General features: G+C 41.2%; 1 protein-coding gene across 3 annotated transcripts in view; it reads left to right on the forward strand.

The window, feature by feature from the left end:
• The window catches only part of GRIA2 (glutamate ionotropic receptor AMPA type subunit 2), a 70363-nt gene that overhangs the window by 23140 nt on the left and 24288 nt on the right, over positions 1 to 22935 (forward strand). For all 3 annotated transcript variants that reach the window (XM_088528089.1, XM_088528088.1, XM_088528090.1), the window contains exons 3-6: positions 12143 to 12382; positions 16738 to 16934; positions 20067 to 20120; positions 22021 to 22182. In XM_088528089.1, the coding sequence (XP_088384215.1) occupies positions 12143 to 12382; positions 16738 to 16934; positions 20067 to 20120; positions 22021 to 22182 (653 nt within the window). The remainder of the gene's footprint in view (positions 1 to 12142; positions 12383 to 16737; positions 16935 to 20066; positions 20121 to 22020; positions 22183 to 22935) is intronic.

Here is a 22935-nt window from a genome sequence, read left to right on the forward strand (position 1 = left end):
AATACACCAGGATGGATGAGAGCTTATTCTGAAGGGAGCTGGGAAGTACATTTGCTATTGGTCAGACACTGTGGAATTGTATTTTTAAAAGAAATTATCCTTGTTCCATGCTTTTTTATCGCTCTCAGTGTGTTATAGATCAGGGCCTGTTCTCCAAATATTGTATTTGAACAGTGCTCCATATAATTGAGCATTTTATCACATGCAGGTAAAATGCAGAATTTCAGCTTGTTTCTTGTGGGAAACTCTAAGTAAGTTTATGGCACAGAATTGACATTGAATATGCCGCTAGAAGAAATGATTGCAGCTTTCTGTTGCATGGGTCATAAATTTAGGTGAAGTAACACACACCTGTGCTTTATTGGTGGCTTGCCACCTACGACGAGCCATATGGTTTAATAAACGTTACGGAACGAGCTAGGTGGCATATCCCAGCTGAGACGAGACATGCCCTTCACTTCACAGCTTTGCGTGCCATATGCTACAAAATGCTGCGTTTCGTTGCATTGCGTGCTGATCGGGTATGTTTACAGAAGCAGTTTCAAAAGCCTGGTGCTCCAGCAGTAGAGCGCTGTGCATGCAAAATTGTGCAAGTCTGAGTAAACAGTGTTAGTGCTAGATTCCCCTAAATAAAATTATCATAGGTGGCTCTGTAAAAGTTTGGCTCATATATAAAATAATATTTTAAAACATCTTCATTTAGAATAATCTAAATGTTGTATCCTGATCTAAGTATGAGGAGGGGAAAAAAAAAAACTCACAAATGGAAAGAATCAGTTTATCCAGGATTTGAAATAGCCACTGATTTTATTTCAAGTAGAGGAAATACTGGTAAGCCTATTATTTCCTTCAATATTAGTTGGAATAAAAAATTCATCAGTTTAGCTTTGACTTCAGCAGCTGGTCAAGCTGTTTCCTGGCTTTGTAATTTATGTGCTCTTCATCAGTGAAACTAGAATGTCTGCGGCTGTCACTCAAGAATTTATCATTCTGGTGAGGAAGGGAGGACACGTTTCCAGTTTGCAAATCAAACCAGGTTGAGATGCAGAAAGCAGACATGGTTTGCCAAAAGTAGTCCAGGGTGTCGGTACAGCTGACGCACAGGCATTTTTTTGAATGGTAGCAGCCCAGGCCTGCTCGGGAGCTCTGAATTCTGCTTTTCGGGCAGCGGGCCGCTGTCCGCTCCGCGCCGCCGCGGCGGCTCGTGCTAGAGGGTCGAACGGCCTTTGCGTTCGCGAGCGTCACAACCGCGTCTGCGAGATCCCCTCCGCCCGCCGGAGCAGGCCCCAAACCCTGACACGTGCTTCAATGTCCCGGCCCTTGGAAGGCAGCGCTGAAGGGACGTCCTGGTTTCTTCGGGGAGTGAGCACTGGGACTGCTTCGATCGATTAGGGTTATTGTAGCACTGAGGGAAGGGCTGGGGAGGATGCCAGCATGTCTAAACAGAGCTGCTTTTAATGTGGGAACTGATGCTGCCTGTCCATAAACCAGTGTGAAAAATCAAACACCTGTTAAGAACGAGGAGTTAGAGAAGATTTGAAGCTTAATGCTTTTATTCCTAGAGTGAGTTCCATTGCAGGGTGTTATCAGTGAGAGACGTGAAGTGTTAAATCACCGTGTAACGAAGGCAGTCCAACATAATCAGATCTAGTGAAATGCTGCCATATCAAATTCCTCTTTTGGCCGGGAGGGAGATGTGTTTTTCATACCTGCTGCAAATGCATGGGATGCTTCCATCACAGTGCTCCTGCTTGAAGCAGGAACGCTTTTTTGAAACAAATTTCCTGATCCTGCCCCAGTCTATTGGTGTTTGGTTCTTATTGTGGCGTAGGTTTTAGAGCACAAGAAATGAAGCCCTTTTGGGTGAAAAGATGTGTTTCTGGAGTTCCTTCAAGCAGCTGAAAGGTTTGCTCTGAGGGCAGTGCGCTGCTTGCTTAAAGGGATGACCTGAATAACCACCAACCTGTATGACAACCACCACAAATAAATCTTCAAGTGACCGGGGCATTGTAAGTTACCTCCATAAACAGTTTTATGGAAGCAGGATACTCTGTGCTAAGTCCTTTACCCTGATGCTTGGTGAAAAGGTGACGTGGATTTTCATCTCCTGATACAAACCGTGCCTGGTCTGCTTTGGTCTGTGCCTAGAAAAGCAGAACAAACAGTGCCAGTTGCCACATGGCATGTTTGCCAGGGAGATTGCAAAGCTGCATTTGCAGTTTCTAAATATTTATATAGTATTTATATATATAGTATTTACTGAGTAGTATTGGTAAATATTTTAATGATTGTTTATCTCCGTTAAATTATGATACATTTTTAAAGCATGGAAACAAATTAGTTTCTTCTGGTGAAAAATTTGGCTCATTTTGCAAAAACGAGTTCCTGACCTTGCATACACAGTGACAGTTTTGCGATGTTGAGATCACTTTACTGAGCCAAGAAACTTATAGTTTGTGACTATCTGCTCATATAACGGCACGTGCCTGTTTTTTTGTCTGACTTTTTAGGCCTGGTGTAGAAGCCAGCCGTGGGGATGGGTGGAATGAAGAATCTTTCTTTGAAGCCCAATCTAATAATTTTGGAAGCCTCTTCAAAACGTTCAGGCAGGGGGGAACACGTTGCGTGCTATAAACTCTGCTTACCTCCAGGGGAGCCTGTGTAACACAACGAGAGTTTGCTGCAGGATTGTTGTAGTTTGGAGGCGGGCAGGATGCAGAGGAGGTTTTTAGTATGAGGTTGCTGCCTGTGTGTGTAAAAGGAAAAGTCAGCCCACTTTCCATTTGGTTTCTATCGATTTATTTAGATCTGTCATTTGTAGGGTCAAGTCCCCTCCACTGTAGAATGATAGCAGTGATTACTATATCTTACTGGTCTACTTTTCACTTCAAGGGGATTTTTTCGAAGTGCTTCAAGTGCAGCAACTGTGAGTTGCCAGAGTTCTTGTGTCGAAGGGAAGCACGAGGGTGGTTTTGTAGGCAGCTTTCAGTGTGAAACCTCCTGCCTGTTGACACTGGCAGCTTGCGCGTTGCAGAAAGTGAGAGACAGAAGTTGACTGTGAAAACGGGGCCTTTTGACGTTTGTGTGACATCTGAGAGACGACGTGGAGCGGCAGAGACCATAACCCCCAGCTGCTGTCACAGGGCTCCATGGGGAGACGCTTCCACTGGGACTCTCAGACGTGCCATAGGCTCCCTCCATACATGCTCTTAATTTTGGTGTCCGATGTAATGTCTTAAGGTGACCCGTATCTCTGCATGGCGTGCAGTACAACGTGGATACTTGGATTAGTGTGGGTAACAGAACCAGAACAGAGAGGCTAAACAGCTCCAAACGTCAGCTCAGCTAATGAGGCCTTTCCAGGAGGAAAAAAGTCTGGAACTGTAACTTCAGTTGCGGTAGGGAATCAACTGTAGTGTTCTCCACCTTGAAAGAAGAAATCCTGGTGCTGGTGGCGATGCGCTGTATGACACCCTCGTGAGTGAACAAGGATCTATTCCAGCAGTGCTAAGCTGGAACTTCCTAAGTAGGAATGTTAGAAACTTAATAAATGCATTTTGATGAAGGATTAGAGGAAATGCAAGGAGTATCAATTTTCTTCCTGTGTTTGCTTATCAATGCTTATTTTACTTTATTATTTTAAAGCTTTCCATGCTGTTTTATATGTGAATAACCTCTTTTCTTAATTAATACAGTCATATAATGAGGGCAATAAGTTGTTTGCTAGGATGTCCTAATTAAGAGGATTTTACTGTATTTCTGGTTTGTATTACTAATAATGTTTATTGAATAGTACCACAGTTCTTCACAAATAATGTTATTCCCGCAGTAAATGGCAAAAATAGGGCATGCAGATAGGAAGGTGTATGAGGTATTATTATACCATCTGCAAATGCAAATGAAGCCTGGCAATTAGTTTAACAGCTAATTATCCTAGCAAATGTCATAAATCCTTAAGACATTACAGAAAATTAGATTTTATGTCTGGAGCTACTGGCTGAAGAGCTATGGGAAAATCGCAGGCAAGTGCAATGCCCTCGTCACGGCGAGGCGGGAGCCGGGCTGGAGCAGGGCAGCTCTCCCGCGTGGAAGAGGCAAACGTTTTCCCTGGGAGAGCAGGGGAAGCGGCAGGCGGGACGGCGGCTCCTGCCGGAGACCTTGGAGAGGCTCCTGCACGTGGGGACGTCCGAGCCTCCCCCTTCCTCTCCGGGTAGTGCATGGCACAGGTCACAAATGGCCGGCTGGGAAACAGCATTTGTCCTTTGAAGAAGCCTAGCAAAAAGTCCTCAGGGAGCAACCCTGTTTACAGGCTTGCTGGACTTGTGCTGTACTTGCCCTGCTTCTGGAAATCCTCTTTGTTCATAGAATCACAGGATCACAGAATGCTGAAGGTTGGCAGGGACCTCTCGAGGTCATCTAGTCCAACCCCCCTGCACACGCAGGGTCACCTAGAGCACGTGGCACAGGACTGCGTCCAAGCGGGTTTGAAGATCCCCAGAGAAGGAGACTCCACAACCTCTCTGGGCAGCCTGTTCCAGGGCTCTGGCACCCTCACTGGGAAGAAATTTTTCCTTAAGTTCCTGTGGAACTTTTGGTGTTTCAGTTTCCGGCCGTTTCCTCTAGTTCTGTCGGTGGCCACCAGTGAAAAGAGGCCGGCCCCATCCTCCTCACTCCCTCCCTTGAGGTACTTCTAGACACTGCTCAGGTCCCCTCTCAGCCTTCTCTTCTCCAGCTGAACAGGCCCAGCTCCCTCAGCCTCTCCTCACAGGGCAGATGTTCCAGGCCCCTGGTCATCCTCGTAGCCCTGCGCTGGACTCTCTCCAGCAGCTCCACATCCCTCTTGTCCTGTGGAGCCCAGAACTGGACACAATACTCCAGATGTGTTCCTTGTAACAGTTTGCTTAATATCAATCTAGTTTTTTCTTGGTGTTACAAGTCAGCCTTGGAATCTTTTCTTACTCTTCCCACCCTGGTAAGAGAGGAACTTAGGGCTGAACCAACCAGTGTTTACTTTTAGACAGTGATTTATTTTTTTGATCCTTCTAGCTCAAGAAAGGAAGAACTGTCATAATTTGAACACTAGTCTGCAAATATGTTAACAAAAAGTGGTTGTTCCTACCAAGTTCATCTCAGATCCTTTTACAAATTTTCAGATACCCGGTTCTCCCTAATGACTGTTTCTTGGGAACTTGGAGGTGTTTATTTTAATGAAATGTAGAAAAAGGCTGCTTCAACAATGCTGGCTAAGGGGAAGAGAAGACAAGCTTTCCGGTGTATAGACCGTGTTTCTGGTCTGACAGGTTTGCGAAAATGCAGAAAAAACGGAGAACCACATTTTTAGATGGGGTGAAATTATACTGGCTCCATTAAAGAGCATTTTTTACGCAAGCGGAGAACCTGCCTCAGAAAGAACAGATTTCTGCATGACTTGCAGCGTGTCTCTGAAGACCCAGTCATCTCGGATTGAGTTACCTGCCTCTAAATCTAGAAGGTAACGTTTTATCAGACGCTTCAGATGAAAAATGCTGTGTTACTGCAGTATTGTAATTCTTGGAAAGGATACCACTCTTTTACAACATAATGAAAAAAGCCAGAGGCAATTTGTTATAAGCATTTCTTAGCTATGAATGAAACTAATATGAGAGTTAAATGTAATTAAATGTAAATAGCGTGGTTGTTATTGAGGGCATGCGTGTGCGTGCGCACATAGCGAGAGGAACTTCCTAAAGGGAATGTCCTGTCGGTGCCCACAGAAACAGCGTCAGGTGTAGGGGAGAACTGTACTCGGAAATGGCTGTGATTTCAGGTTGTTTTTGAAGAACAGATGAAGTCATGCTCTGCTAGTCAGCAGAGTTGCCAGGTTACCAGATCCAGGGTTCAGGAATTGCATCTCCTTCAGCTTGCAGTAATGGAGCATTAGGCAAGTGCACTGGCATTTCTGACGTTCTGGGAAGAGCTGTGTAAGAATTGCATAGATGATGGGAAGATTTGCTTTTTAATTTATCACGGGAATCTTCTTTTGCTCTTAAAGCTTTAGTTGCTTTAGCGTGGGTTTTTCAGCAGTGTTCTCAGTGATTTCTTTTGCATCATGGTAATTGCCCTAACAATGGAAAAGATTTTAAAGCACTTAGGGTCCACAGCCAAGCAATATGTGATTTAGTGCAAGCGTTGGAAGGAGACTGTTGTTCTGACCTGTTGTTTCAGTGTGAATGTGATGTTTATTTACCACCTTCATTATTGCAGCATTAGCATATAGAGAAGCTGTGCCATATCATCACATACTTCCTGAACAGATGGCACTAACTTCTTGAAGGCATTCTTGTACTCGCCTAAAACACCCCATTTTGGCACAAAGTCGTTTCCTTCGTGTGAGCCGTGGTTGACTGGCTGCAATAAGGAGTCCGTGTCTCCTCTGGCCTGCAGCCAGTGCTGCACTGCAGCCGCCCAGGCCTTGGCTCTAATTCCACGCAGTGATCAGAGCCCCTCTTGGGAATGACATGGGGTGGAAAGATCCTTGTGGTCCCAGAGCCTCTGAAGAACCAGTGGGGGACTGCGTTTGTGTGGGAGCGGGTGGAGAAGCATCCTTTGTACCTGCTCTACCATAACTGCGCCCTCCTTGTGTCTGGCTTTGGGATCTAAGCGTGGTTTTCTTCCTTCTCTGAGTCTGTGAGAGTTTCCCTCTGTGCCTTAGTGGAAAGGAGGTCTCTGCTTTGCCCGATGTTTGTTTGTTACTGCCGAGATGCTACTCTGAGTTGTGCTCTGGAGTGTTGCACTGAACGTGCAGAAGAGGAAATCATCATTGAAGTATTTGTGAGGTTCATTTTATTCATAGAATGCTGAAGGTTGGCAGGGACCTCTCGAGGTCATCTAGTCCAACCCCCTGCACACGCAGGGACACCTAGAGCACGTGGCACAGGACTGCGTCCAAGCGGGTTTGAAGATCTCCAGAGAAGGAGACTCCACAACCTCTCTGGGCAGCCTGTTCCAGGGCTCTGGCACCCTCACTGGGAAGAAATTTTTCCTTAAGTTCCTGTGGAACTTTTGGTGTTTCAGTTTCCGGCCGTTTCCTCTGGTTCTGTCGGTGGCCACCACTGAAAAGAGGCCGGCCCCATCCTCCTCACTGCCTCCCTTGAGGTACTTCTAGACACTGCTCAGGTCCCCTCTCAGCCTTCTCTTCTCCAGCTGAACAGGCCCAGCTCTCTCAGCCTCTCCTCATAGGGCAGATGTTCTAGGCCCCTGATCATCCTCGTAGCCCTGCGCTGGACTCTCTCCAGCAGCTCCACATCCCTCTTGTCCTGTGGAGCCCAGAACTGGACACAATACTCCAGATGTGGCCTCACCAGGGCTGAGCAGGGGGGATTCTTTATTTCTTTGTGTGAAATAAAATTCTTTATTTCTGTGTGTGATCTCAGTCTTTGATATATGTCTGTCTCGGGGAGGCCTGCATTTTCTTTTTCATGTGCCTGCCTGCTTTTGCTCTCACCTTTTTCTCCCCTGCCCTCTCCTGTTTTTTTTTTTACCAGGAGAATATATATGCTCCTAGTCTGCAAAAGGAAAATAGGGCTTTCACCAGCACTGAATGGCTCTAATTCCAGGCATGAAAAATTGAAACTAAAAAGAGAGCCATAAAGGAAAGCTTTTTCTGTGTGATTCCATGTTTTGTTACCTGGAAAAAGAGCATATTTCCCCTTCCTGATTGATATTGATGTTCTGATTGGCAGAGGATATTTTGGCATTTTCAAATGTCAGCCTTTACTTGCTCTCTGTTCTACTGAATCTTGGCTTCAAGCTTTGGTCTGTTGTCTTGTCCGTTGGCTGTGATGGTCTTTGAGTCTTGGCAGACTGTGTGTTCCTGGTTTCAGTAGGTCTGTCATCCCCCCAGAAGGAACATCCACATCTCCACTGATGATGGTTAAATTCATGATCTTGCGTGGTTCCACATAACACTTCTGATGGACTTAGGTTACTTCCTATACTGCGTTCACTCCTCTAGAAGAGAAATTAACCCCACATCTAAAATGAGATACTGTAACCTGAAAGAGTTAAACGGATCATGCAGATTATATATACAATATTACAAAAATTTTCTTCAGTCTGTAAAATGAGTGTACAACATGCTTTCTGCTGGGCTTCAATTTTCTTGATAGCCTTGAAAGTAATCTGTCTATATACAATGTATATATTTTATTCTCATAATGGTTTTCTGGTGCAGCTTCAATCATCTGTGGATCCTTTGGGCAGCTGTGGTTCTTGCTTCTTGTTTGCTACGGTTGTTCAGTCGGTTGTTTGTGATTCCTTCCTACTGTCCGCCTGTTCTTAATGTTGCCTTTCAGAAGCTGAAAACTGTTTAAGTTAATAACTGTGGCTTTGGTTTCTCTGTCTTGTTCCTGGCTGCTTCCTACTCATCTATCAGCTTTTCAGACCAACAGACATTTCCTTTGTGTTTTATTCATCCTTTACACAAGCTCCGCTCGACTCTCTTTACTCTTGTGTGAAATTTTCTTTTCTGTAAAGGTAAGAAAATGATTATTCTACGGGACTTGATTATGTAGTATGTGGTGAAGATTTATTTTCCTATGTTAATATGGGAATAGTTTCATTAGCTCTATAGTAGCATAATAAAATGACAGGTAACACTGCATTATCATTGACAACACTCAAAATCCAAGCACTAAAAGACAGATACTTCTCAGTCATTCAAATTTTTCACCTTTGGACAGAGACCAAGCATCAAAACTTTCATATAAACAAGTAATATTTGGTAAAATTAGAAGAATGTCAAGAGAGTCGCTACCAATTTATTTTATTAGCCATAGGCAGGTACTTGGGATACCTATTAAAATAATTTTACTGAACGTTTTGCTGCGTTTCTTCTAATTTCATTGTCTTTGAATATAAATGATAATTAGGATTACTATCCATTAGGAAGAGAATACTTGTTCAGAAAGACTTGACCAGGACACGTTTTGAACATGCTTATTCAAATGCAACTATTTCTCAGCCTTTTATGCCTCTAGTTTCATTTCTGCAGTCATTATGAAATGAGTTTCTATCATTCCTAAGCTGGGTCCACTTCATAATTTAAAAATCATATTCATAATGTTTTCATATTATGGGTTTTCGTATATGCTCTTTAAAATTAGCACTTTCTTGAGACTTAGATACGAGGTATGGGATAGTATTACGCTCACTAGTGGTAGGAGGTAAAGAATGTAGCTGTATTTCTGTCCTTCTGTAGAGCCAGTAATGGCCATAACGGTTAATATCAGGCTCTCTTGCCTATAGAGTTTGTAGACAACACAAGATAATAAAATGGAGACATTTTCATAAAGATTTTACCATAATTTACGTTCTGTTTAAAACAAGAGGCTTAAGAAGAAAGAGCTGTAGTTATCGAGGCAAGAGTTAATAGCTGAGGAAATGGTTTTGGCCCTGCTTCAACAAGACATCTATTTTTCATTGCAGGCATATGCTTAAGTGCCTTGCTGAATAAATCAGGAGCTTAGTTTTTGGAAGTAAATAATAATAGGATGTATTTTCAGGGTTCTGGAAAAAAAAAAGGCAAAATTGGTTTTGGTCCAGCTATGTTAAAAGAACAGGGGGAATATCAAATATAAAATATGTCTTTCTTGACTATATAACAAAATCTTCTGGGAATTCTTATTTCTCAGGTACCAGTATTTATTTTGGCTCCATTACAGAATGCGGTTATTTGCCAGTTGGGACAAATCTCTCTAGAAAAGGGATCACAGAATGAGCTTTTTCTGTTCTTGCCATCTTGTCGTTAAGTAGATTGGTAATTTCTAGGAAGAACAACAACATACACACAAAGAAAAATAGTTGATATAGAAGAGCTTGAAGAAATGAATCCTGGTAGTTGCTTCTAATTTTTTTTTTTTTTTTTTTAATCTTTCATGTTTCAATGGCTTATGAGTCCTAATCGTCATGATTCTTTTAACCTAATAACTGTGAACAGCTTGTGATTCACCATTATAAAACTAATGTCTTCCAGCAATAACCTCACTGTAGACTTGGTCTGCAGTGGGAATCCTGCCAAAAAGAATGACGCTTTTTGCAGTACCCTTGGTTCATTGCTATATATTTGGGAATTCCTTCCCTTCTCTTCCCTCATGTTCCTAAGACCAAAAGCCTCTTTTAGGCTCATCTCTGCGTGATTTTTTTTTTTCCCAAATGCGGTTCTCTTTGGGGGGATGTGTGGGTGTGTGTTTGTGTTTTCTTGTTTATTTTTAATGGATTTTGAGGTCAGACTATGTGACCTTAGGACCCTGGAGAGAAGCTAAAACCTCCCAAGAGTGTTGTCCCAGCTGACAGTGTTTCTGTCACTCGCGTGTTACATTAAAATGGTCTAATACACGAGATAAACAATTACATGCCAGTAACAGTCTTCTGTGGAATTCTTGCCCAGGGATCCAAATTTAAATTGGTACTCAATTTTAATGTGCCTTTTTGCAGGTGGATTACCAGAGATTAATGCCTTCATTGTAACCCGTTCAGAAAGTGTTTAGCTGTTGCTGCAGAAACAAATGAACAGAAATTAAGAGAAGCAGTTGTTCATGAGTATGCGGGGAGGCAGTGGGTGTTTTGTCTCAGTGGGAATACGGTGATTTGGGATGGAGCTCCGAGGTCTTGAAGCAGAACCGATTCTGCAAATTCGGAGCCTTTTTCGAAACCTTTGCTCAACATGAGGGTTGTTTGTGCCTGGGGGCAAGTACTGGAGCTTCTGCAGCAAAGTGCCTTTGGAGCAGGAGAGGCCTGGCTGCTGCATGCTCTAGCCTCAGAAGTCTGTAGCATTGATTTGCAGATGGGCTTTATTCATCAATTTTCCTTTAATCATTTGTATTCCCTTGCCATTTCAGTCGCTACCGGAGGTGAAATTCTGACCTAATTAAAGCTGAGAGGAGATAACTGCTGGAACGGGAAGAATTTTGCCTCTAGTGTTTAGATGCCTTTAGTTCAAATGTAGAAATAATTAGGGTGTATGGTATGACTGAGGTAGCAAGATAGATGGAAAGAGAATAACAACAAATAATAGGTATAAAGAGATGTTGTTTTGTAAAATTAAGGGTGAGATAAATTTAGAAGGGTGAATATTGTTTTAATGATCCAAATCTGAGAAATTTCATTAAATCAACTTGTTTCTGTCCTTATATGTAAAATATACTCAGAGATTACTGCACTAAATAAATAGGCAGAATTCTGCTGTTACATTCTGGGTTGTATCTAAGCAGGTCAGGTGTAACGGGGGTTGTACTCAGGCCAGCGAGGCATTTTCTCTAGGAGGACCTGTCTGTTGTTCAAGGTGACTGTAGAACGCATAAGTGATAAATGGGAATTAATGAGAGATGAGGTGAATGTTCCTTACTCTGCCACTGTTTTAGAAGTTAGACATATGTACACCCTGCAGCATCAATGAATAAAATAGCCCAGAGGGCCCTGCTGGTTCGCAGAGGCTGCAGTGATCAGCAGTGTTGATCAGTTGGCTTGAATTGCCTCCAGTGGAAAGCCGAGCAGTCAGCACGGCGCTCACCTCCGACTGCCCCGCGAGGTTGTTCCTTCAGCTGCGTGACCGCAAATGTCATCCAGCAGGACCAGCCTTGCTGAGTCCCACAAAGCAGGTGCTAAAACAATGCCTCAGGACTCAGGGATTTAAAGTGAATCAGCTTCCTTTCTTTGCGATAGATTTCCTGCTACTTTTGACTTTATGTTTCCTGAAATGGCAAACGATTTGCTGAAGGTATTCTGCATAGAGCTCGGTGGGTCTTGTCTTCACACCCAAATTATTTTTCATGTGACAAAAAGTTACCAGCTTCCAAAGTAGTATTATGTGTGGTCATAGTGACTCATTTTATAAATTGCAGCTGTCTCTGATGTTTATACCACTATCCTTTAAAGTTTAAATTGAATTCAAGAATAACTTGGTGAGTTATATTTTCATTTAATTGTCTATGAATATAAATCACATCTCTGAATTTTTAAATAGTAATTACTGTATAACAATCTTTATTTTTCTGTTAGGTATGTGACTAGAGTAATTTCTCGAAAATACATACCTGATAGATATCCAGTAAACCCTAGAAACCTGGAAAAATGCTCCCTAACTGTTTTTCTTTCTCCATCCTAGTCTGCTCCCAGTTCTCAAGAGGGGTCTTTGCGATCTTCGGGTTCTATGACAAGAAGTCTGTCAACACCATCACGTCGTTCTGCGGGACTCTGCACGTCTCCTTCATCACGCCCAGCTTCCCGACGGATGGAACGCACCCGTTCGTCATCCAGATGAGACCCGACCTCAAGGGAGCTCTTCTGAGCCTCATCGAGTACTATCAGTGGACCAAGTTTGCATATTTGTATGACAGCGACAGAGGTGAGATGCAGTATTTCTTATCTGCTGTTTGCTACATGTATTTCACTGAAATGCTGAATCAGTATTAGAAAAGCGAGAGGAACACCTACCTACAACAAACATGAACTTAATTAGAAATGTTTTCTTTAGGGAAAGGTACTTTTTTTTTCCATGAGAAATTATTGGAATATATATTGCTGGAATTGCTGAAAACTAATGGTGAAGGATTACTCATGTTTTGGAAAGGAATTACCATGAACAGTCTGTTCTTAAAAAGAAAAAGAATTTTCTAAGGAGAAAAAGAGCTCATCTTAGCGTTTTCTCTTTTTTTTTTTTTTTTTTTTTTTTTAATATGCTGCTTATCAACCACACTGAGTTTTTAACTCGTGCACCGACTATTTAAAATCACAGGCTCAAACACAAACGTCAGTGAGCCTATTCTTTTCATCAGCAGCTATTTTTTTTGCCACCTCTACAAATGGCTGCCTGAACTCTTTGTTGCAGATTTGGGGTTCTTAAACTAATTGCCCAATTATCAGAAGCCTACAGCTACCACCTGCTCCAGTTCCAATTATGTTGCAGGAGAGTTAAGGAACATCAAGGGTTGTCTACTGGCACAGATTCACTTCACATGAATGCAAAATCCAGAGGTGGGGGCCACAGAAACAGTCTTGGATGCAGTTGCTGCTCCTTTGGAGGCAGACTGTGGTAGATACTCAAGTTCCCCCACCTGCCCTGTCCTTTATGGAGCTGGGATTTTTGTTAGTAAAACAGAATGTGCCATCTGTAAGCTGCTCACTCCAGGGAGGTCTCCATAAGTCCTACACCTATGGCTATGGTGGTAATAATATAACAATTTATAAACTGGTGAAAAAGATGGGGAAATTGTGGTATTTTAAATAGATTTCTGGAAGGAAATAGTGTTTTATTTTGACTGCCTTGCCGGAACTCCATAATTTTCATTCCGTTTTCAGATCCTTCTTGCCTGTTAGTTGTTGACTGACTGTTTTCCTGCTTTTGCCTTTTCAGTTTTCCTTCAGAAAACTATTTTTGTAGCTCAATCACATGTTCATTGCTCAGAATTGAATAACAAATTCACATTAGATGGTGAGATGCCCCTAGATTTAAAGGCAGGCTAATTTTATCATATTACACCATAGTTAGTTGAATCGAGTACCTTACGCTGTTCAGCAGGGACCTCCACAGTCATCTCCAACATGCAGGTAGTAATGCTGGCCTGCGACCCCCAGCACCAGCTCTGGTGTCATGTGGAATGGTGAACCTAAGTGCAGGATCTGTCAAATTCACGTTAAAATCAGAAGCACTGCCTGCCTTTTTGGAAAGGACAGGTGTGGAACCGTTTGCCTGGCCCGTGCTCCATCGATGAGCCAGCAGTGCGAACGGCGGCGTGTGCGCTGCGCGTGGTTTGTGTTGAGGGAATGAGGACAAGAAGCTTAGTCCTTCCCAGGAGCTGCACTGAACCTGGCCAAGAGTAACGGCGTGGAATCGTTCTTGGTGGGTGCCCTTTGTGCTGGTCTTCGTGGTGCTTTTGCTTTCGCTGTGGCCAGGCACCCGCGTGGTGCCAAGCTGCAAGGCGAGGAGCTCTCCCCAGTGTGTGCATTCGGGTAGGTGTGGAATGAGTCCCCCTGGGCTCCTGGCTGCTCCCGTGGCCGCGCGAGGATGGAGAGCTAGTAAGAATTACAATTTCGTGACTTACCCCAAAAGAATCATTTATTGCTAGTTTTAAGACTGCTCTGTGACTAGGCCTGACTGGGAAGAGTGTGGGGCAGTTCCATATCTCATTCCTCCCTGTGCCGTTCGGGATGTACATGTCTAAGCTGCTGCTGCTCTCATGTAACATGAATTGGCCTCCTTTACCCTTCTTGCCTTCTGTGTGTTGCCAGCACTGAACAGTGGGTTTTGGAAACGGCAGTGGCGCTGCTCTAGGATTCTCTCTGCAGCAGAATTGCTCATTCACTTGCCTCTATTCAGCCCTCCTTTTCAAAGCTTGCTGAATTAAGTTTGTCTTGTAATAACCACGAGCGATTCAGGCGCATGAAGCTCCCAAGGAGAAGTGTTCTTCTCCAAGAAGGCACTTGGAGTTGCCAGTTTCCACCACTGCAGAGTCCAACATCCTCTGCTGCTGCCCCAACAGTTGCAAAGCCGCAGAGCTGTTGCTGTGGGTGCTTTTTTCACAGCCCTCCTCACCGTGATACTGTTAAATTCAGTTGCATGAGGGTATAACAAATATCTCAGCAATAACAGAGAGATCCAGGCAGCCATTTGACATCTCTGCAGAAGGCAGCCCATGAAAAGGGAGTCCTCAAGAAAACTGGGAGATCAGGTGGGGAAAAATATAGGAAGCCTCTGCAATGGATAGGATTAACACTAATAGCTGCTATTAACTCATGTCTAATTGAGATTGCATTCAGTTCATAGGAAATATATGAACACAGAGAGGAAGACCTGAAATCCACTAAATGGGACCTAGACCAATGATTCAGACTGACGTTTGATGTTTTGATCTGATCCATTTTAGGCTGTGTTGTTGTTTTTTTTTGTTTTTTTTTTTTGTTTGGTTGGTTTTGTTTTTGTTTTTTTTGTTTGTTTGTTTTCTTTTTGGAGGGCAGTGGGATTGTTTTGTTTAATAATGCTACTCCTTCCCCATTCCAAAAGCACAAAATGCAAACTGAAGAGGCACTGATATGTATTACAAAATATATTGCATCTGTACTGGGATCACAACCACTGAACTGGCAAGAAAGCTGGTATTTCATTGCAGATGTTCCAAATGAAGCTAAGCAAATGCTAATGTATAATGCAGGATTGTAGCACTTAGCCTATTTAAATGAAAAGGGTTTCAGAACACAGCCCTTATCAGACTAGGCCACCCAACTAGCCCGGTGCACCAAACTGGCCTGGTGCAAACACCTGCATTCATGTGTACAGGAATCTTCCCCTCTGTCTTTAGATAAACTCTAAATTGTTTATCTAGATATCCAGATCAAGTTTAAGTAACTATATATAGCTTATATCTGCCCTTGGATTGTAGTTATCTAGTATTTTAAAGTAAATGCTTATTTCATGAAATACAGAATTTCCTATCATTCTTTTTTATAAGCAGTGTAGAAATCCAGAACAGTCCGAGATAATCATTGAATTTATGGGTCTGGAAACCTGCCATTTTCTTCCTTTGCTGGTGACCCATCTTGTATATCATTATATGTCATTACCACTTCCCTTGATAAAGCTGAATTGCTGAACACTGACCAGTCTTAATAGATACCTACAAATTATGAACGAAAAAAAAAATCTATGTTTATGGACATAACCACTGTTATTTCTCATGAGAATTATGTGAAGCTTCCTGTACTACCAAGCCAGAAATCGGGCTCAAAGAAAAGACTCCTTGTGTTCTGTGGTTTCGAGGGAGATGAACTATGCAAAAATATCAATTGGCTTGTGAGAAATGATCTAATAATTTTTATAATATTATCTGCTGTCTTCAAAATTGCTCTCTCCAGAATTCTCTGGAAGGAATCTAAACCTAATGAGTCTCACTTGTGCAATGCGGGAAATTGTTAAAATGGTATTTCCTGTATGGCAGGAATTAATTTTCAACAGTAATTTTCATGTTTCTATAGTCTGTTATTTAATCCTTGAAAGGAAAGACCAGTCTAGTAAAATATGCACTGATTTTACAATATATTGTAGGCAGTTGCAGCTGTGCAGACATTACAGCTTCCTCGCAGGAATATGCCAAAAGGATAAAATGAAAGTCAACTTCTATAGACTGCTTGTAGGCGTTAGCATCGAGCCTACTTATCTATATGGAAAAACATATTTCTGCACATCTTCTTTCACAATCAAGGATAGGACTGTGGGTAAAAGAAATCATAGCTCAGTTAGTGTCGCAGTAGAAAATGGGCATTTTGACAGATCTCAGTGGGATCAGGATTTAAATATGCTGCTGTTCATGCACTGAGAACTGGAACCGTTCGTAGCATTTAGTAAGAAACGCTGGTCTGTTGCTGTAATAGGATATTTTTTCCTCCTAAAGTATCTCTTTCCAGGGTGTAGGATTGCAGCAATAAGTTAGTGAAGCTTCTAAAATCCCCTTCTGATGAAAGCTAAAGCAAAACCAAAAGGTTTTGTAATAAGGCTCTATCCTGGTTCCTTGCTATTTAAGTGATTTAACTAGCAGTTTTATGCCATAGCAACAGGACTGTGCCCGTGTGTGTGTTCGTTTTTGAGGAGGGCTAGCAACGTGTGACAGATCAAACAAGTCATGGTGGAAGCCCAGGCCATGTGCTAGGAGCTTTCTGTTCCTCAAGCGTTATCGGTCAAACCTGCTTTTCTCCCCTGCATCCCCCTAGGCCTATCCACGCTGCAAGCTGTGCTGGACTCTGCGGCTGAAAAGAAATGGCAGGTGACTGCCATCAACGTAGGAAATATCAACAACGACAGGAAAGACGAAACGTACCGCTCCCTCTTCCAAGATCTAGAGGTGAAAAAGGAAAGGCGAGTGATTTTGGACTGCGAGCGTGATAAAGTTAACGACATTGTTGATCAGGTTTGTTATTCTCAGTATCTCTATTAAGGTTACTTCATCCGTTTTTTTATTATAATATTGTGTATTAATATATTTTTATGTGATCTTGCATATAGTTTGTATACTATTACATCATGCATAATACATAAGCTAAGCTTAGCACTCCTCAGAGTTATGAAGTGTTTTCTACTCATTGCACTTTTTCCAAGAACCCTTTTCATGTTGTAGGGCAGTGCTGACAGCTCTTCTACCTGTCGTGTTTCTAGGCTGCTTGTCAGTCTTAAGCATCCTCAGATCTCCTTTCAGTCTTTGTAAAATGTGTTGCTCAACCTTGGATACTGTTTGCCATAGCTGATATCTTGAGCTGCAAGCAGAGAAGGAAAATGGCTTTTCTCCAGCCCCCCTTCCATTATAATTTTATTATAATAAATGTATTTTCCAAAATGATTTATATGTATAATAAATTATATAATAAAGTTACTCCTGAAATGATTTTTAACAGCAGACTGCTCTTACCCAGATTCTTGTGCTGCCCGTTATAACCTCCAATTCCTTTTCTTCAGTGCTACTGTCTAGGTGGATATTTTCCATGCTGTCTCTGTATCTTATTTTTGTTTCTCATGCCCATGGAGCACAATAGAAAGCCATGAGGATGGCTCCCAGCTAGCTGGAACTTGACCACGTGAGACTATGCGGCAGCTGTAGCGATATGTGAGCTGAATGTAGATACGTTAGGTAGTGGGTTAAAGCTTTTTTCAAGGGCTTATTATTTTGATCTTTGGTAGGAAGGTCACTGTGGTTTAGAGAAGCTCAGGCACTGAGCAGTATTCTAAATGGAATGCTTTTATCTCTATTTTGAACTCATATCCAGAAACCATATCTCTTATTTTCAAGAACAATTTAAATTTGATCCTGTTTTTCAGAGCATTTACCATCTCGCTGTTACTGTTCACCGTTTTTAAAATTATATTCTTTGAATTCTGCTGTTCATGCTAGCAATAAATGTACTTAACAGAGCAAGAACCACTACTTAGAGGTCCTCTTAAGGTGGTTCTGTTTCATTTTCCAAGCAGTTGTTCACTTATATTACAGTGGTTTCTGCCCTCTTGAGATTCCTTTAAGAGCGTATGATGATTTTATACAGGACAAACCTTTTTAAAGTCACGATATGCCATAGTCACTGTTCTTTCATTAGCTATTAAGCTAGTAAAAGTAGTTCTCTGTTTACCACTTCTTAAAGATTTAAACTTCAGTTACTCCCTCCCCCTTTTTTTACTATCCCTATTTGTTTAGCAATAGATCTTTTGTTTCCCTTGACTTCCTCTATTTCAATTGTATTTCTAGAATATTTTTGCTGCCCTTACTGCCCTTAAGTCAAAGCAAAAATCTAAAGTAGCTGTTTCTCTGTTAATTTTTCTCTATCTCCCAAAACTGAACAATCTGAACAAGGGATTTTCTGTCTTGCAAGTCTCAGGTGTTCCTTGAGTTTTTTCTTCTGACTTTCATTCAGAAATGCATAATTCAACGTGCTCTCCTACCAGATTTGTTATTTCAATTCCTGACAAAAAGAGAAAAAACTTCATCAGTTTTTATTTGCTCCTGAGAGTGTCTGAAGTGAGCCCTTTGTGTCAGTGTCCCATTTCTTTATTTTTACAGGGACAAGGAACAGACTTTTTGTTACACAGATTTTTTTCTTCAATACTTAAATATTCTTGATGGGTCTTTGTGCGGTGCAGACTCACAAAGTATTTGCAAAGTTGCATCGTTCTTGGCCTTGTCTCTGCTGTGTGTGTGTTGGAGCTTCTCTTCCGTATTTCAATCAGTTACATAAGCTGAAGTTTAAAATATTTTCAGTTTACTGTCAGACTAGTTATATATTCCTCTTCTCTGGTTTGACTCATCCTAAGTCAGTGTCTTAGGATGCTCTTCATTTTATGGGCTTTCTGTCTTGCCTGCTAGCTTCCTTCCAATACTCTCCTTCCTGATGACACCATTTAGACAACCGTGCAGTTAATGCCATTTATTCTCTAGCCCTGCTTGAGCCATTAGTCTTAACGAGGAAGAGCAGCGACTAACTCGGGTGTCCTCAGCTCCTCCATGGCCCTGCTCCTTTGCAGCCGCCCCTGCATCTGCTTAGGGTTTAGCTGGCAGCTTCCTTGGTGCTCGTGCGGGTAGACAGTGCAGGGCAATGTGCAGGCCAGCTGGATTCATGAAATAATTCCCAGGGGCAGTTACAGCTCAGTTAGTAGCTATTGATCCAAAGATGTGTGTTCTCTCAAATACTAATGACTAAGAAGCATTTAATGTGGAGGACCTAATCTGTTTGGTTTAATGGTATTTCTTTGGAAACAGCATCTGGGTAAGAAATATATTTGAGAAGAGTTCTTAAACCTCTAGAATAAAATGAATAACCAATGGGTTTTCAGTAGTCTAAGCCAAGTAACTGTTTTAGAGTCATTAAGTTTGAGTATCATATATATACATACATATCAAAGCTGAAAACAAGAGTAGCTAAATAAATTCTTACTCAGTATGATCCCTTTTGGTCTTAAACTCTATAAAATGGAGTGTTAAAGACTGCCTTCAGTCATATCCCTGTGACTGTTGAAGCTAATATGGTTCAGTAACAGTTCAATGACTACTAACCTGTTATAAGTTGTGTCATGAGTTACATGAGGAAATAAACGTATCTTTCCCTCTTCATTTAAGTTTTCACTGATGAAAAAATGGGAGAAATCTCCAGAGATCTCTTTGCTTCTATTTAATTATATATTAGTATCCTAGGGCTTTAAAACTGTTTTTCTAGTTCAAGGCATGTTAAAAGGAAGCAGGAACTAAGCAGAAGTGTCAGACACAGTAATTCAGAGGTGTAAGCACAGGCTCCCTCCTGTCCTCACGGTGCCTTTCATGCGGTTCTCTGCTGACAGAACTTACGGCTCCAACTTGAGTCTTAGCATGACTAACTTCCACAAGCGGGGAGTGTGGTCAGTACTACATTAGGCAAATTAAAAAGCAAAACATGAAACAAACTCGATATGGCATATGGAAAAGCTCCTGACGAGCGTTCATGTTATAGTGCGTGTAGTCGTTCTAAGTCTCAGTCCGTATATCTGCTCAGCGTTCTCAATTGAGGGGATATTTCTTCTTTTGCAGGTTATCACAATCGGTAAACATGTAAAAGGTTACCATTACATCATTGCAAATCTGGTAAGCAAATTTAATATATAAAACACCGGTATTACTCATTTTAATGTTTATGGAAGAACCTCAAATGGTATTTTGTTTTAAATGCATTTTAGAAAATAAAAGATCTCCTCTGGTGAGTTACTGCATATTCATAAAACAAGCAAAGAAGACTTACAGAACTTGAGAAACTCTAGCTTTTAGGCATTTGTGTTTTGTACTGCATACACTGTATAAATAGTATTTTGAGTCTACAAAAATACAACATTTTAGAAAAAAATGCCTAGTCTAATTATGTCCATTTTTAGTATCATGTTTTCTTATTAGAGATTTGTGTATTTTAAGAGTAAATATTGCAGATATTTATTACCATGTATATCTTACATCATATTATATGATTTTAGAAATGCTTTTTTTTCCTGAGAAAGAGAAGTTATCTTTGATCATACCTTGTCTTTAATGAATCCACCTTTTCTTCTTTCCTTGACCATAATATTGTTCCCTTCCGGTCTGATCAGTCAGTCAAAGAATTGATTTGAATAAATATTGAAAGAGAGGAGACCAGGTATACAAGAGTTTATACTCAAAATTTAAGCTCACAATAAGATTATGAAAAAGATTCATAATGCATATAGTTATCTGTATTAGTATGCACAAAACATCACTAAACAGTGTAGTTAATATGCAGTAGCTAACGTGCACCCAATGTGACAGTTGTGGCAACTTTTGATAACACGACTTGGAGTAGCTGCTGCTGCTCTTGTTTGCTAAGTGTTCATTTTAGTTGTATTTCAAGCTGAAGTGTTTGAAATCAAGATTTCATTTTAATTTATTAATTTATTAGTATGATTAAGTGCAAGACATAGAAAAAAAAAAACATACATTCTGCTGGTGAATAGCTACAGCGGCCAAAGGCATAGTAGCATCAGAATTCGTCTGTCCAAGAAATACAGCCAAATCATTCAGCCTTGACATAAAGATCTACTCCTGGTCTCCTTGGCTTCATTAGGATCTCTGTTCTCTCTCTGGCAAAATTCCAAAATTGTTTTTAAAATTCTTTTTTTTTTTAATAATTTATGGGCATTTCTGTTTTCAGAGGAAGAAATGATTGGAGGCTTTGATTCTTGCTAGAAGTTTACCAACCTGCAACTCTTTGGTTTAGTTACAGATGACGATTGTGTGTGTATATAGGTATATGGAAATAGTTCAGTGATACTTACTGAAGGTTCAGAATGATGCTGATTTGATTGGCATGGCCAAGAAAACATGCAGAAATATCAGTCCACTGAAGTAATGAGTTTATTTGGTACTTATTTGTCAGCAATAATTGACACAATTATTTCTTTCTCTCATTTAATTTGGATCAGTAAACTACTTTGGTCTAACCTGTTTTCATTTTATAGTGAATATTACAGTGAAGAAGAGCTACAATTGAAGAACCAGGCATTTGACTCTCCCCAGACTCAGGGAATAAGACTGTTCAGAAGAACAAGCAGTAGTTCTTTATTTGGGAGGGACAATTGTAAGCCCTTCCGCATTCTCGAGGGTTCCTCATTAAAAGAGGAAACAATTATGGCTGTAACTCTTCCTGACTAAAACTTGCTTGTTTAGCTGTTGTTCGTGGCAGTATTCACCTTCTCATCTAAGCAGCCCCACTGCAATTAACAGGATTGTTGAAACAAGCAAGCATGGCAAGGAGTGTACGTTTAGCCCTTAGTCTGTAAGCTGTATGTCTAGTGAGCAACACGAGACCTTGCTGGCTCACAGAGCTGAGGACTAAGCCCAGGACTTCAGCTTGGATGCTGCGTGGGGAAAACATGGGCCTATGCTTCCGCAGCAAGAGTCCTGGGTAACTGTAGTTGTGTGCACTGCTTAGAGATCTGTCAAAGCTGGGGAAGTAACAGATGTTGTTTTCTGTACCCAGGGATTTACTGATGGAGATTTGTCAAAAATTCAGTTTGGAGGAGCTAATGTCTCAGGATTTCAGATAGTTGACTATGATGATCCTCTAGTATCAAAATTTATACAACGTTGGTCAACACTAGAGGAAAAAGAGTATCCAGGTGCGCACACCAGTACAATTAAGGTAAGTCTTGCATTTGTTTTAACTATGAAAGATGTAAAGGAAGTGAGGGAATTGGAAGAGAAAGACAGGAGACAGAAAACTCTACCAAATCAGCCATATATGTGCCTGGCTGCTTGTTAGGTAGTTATTCAGGATGTGATATTATGTTGGTATTGGCATTTGTTGGTTATTTCTTCCTCTATGTTTTGAAATCTTTTAAGGGCAAACACATGGCATATAGTCATACATGTGCTTACAGGAAACATAGATCTAGTAGTGTCTGGAATAACACAATCTTCCAAAGAAATGGGAAGACATTTTATTTTGAGACAGATGCCTACATCCTACAGAGACTTTTAGGATTAAGCAATATGCCTGAGGTAGAGACTCATGGTGTGATTTGAGGCTGGACTAGCACAGGATGTGTCAATGACTAAGTGCTTAAACAGCTTCACCTCTCATTTCCCTGTGGTTAAAACTGGAATAATAATGTCTTCTTACCCTGTGTGCCTTTGTGAGCACTAACTAATACTTGCTAGTTTTGCAAGCAAGAATAATTCAGTTCTAATACTAAATAATTTTGCTTTTAACTAATACAGTCAGAAATTTTATTAAGAATCAGTATGCTTAAATAACTCTAAAATGTTTTAGGACAAAAAGATGAATGACAAATGTTGTAGGCGTAACATCTCTTTCTATGGTGCAATTCGAGTAGGAAGCCTATTGAATTATAATGGATGGATAAGGTGCCTAAGCAAGGAATGGATGAGCCAT

The sequence above is a fragment of the Tinamus guttatus genome, unplaced genomic scaffold (genome assembly GCF_059628265.1).
Source record: "Tinamus guttatus ecotype Peru unplaced genomic scaffold, ASM5962826v1 Tinamus_guttatus_pri_ptg000301l, whole genome shotgun sequence".
In the NCBI taxonomy this organism is placed as follows: domain Eukaryota; kingdom Metazoa; phylum Chordata; class Aves; order Tinamiformes; family Tinamidae; genus Tinamus; species Tinamus guttatus.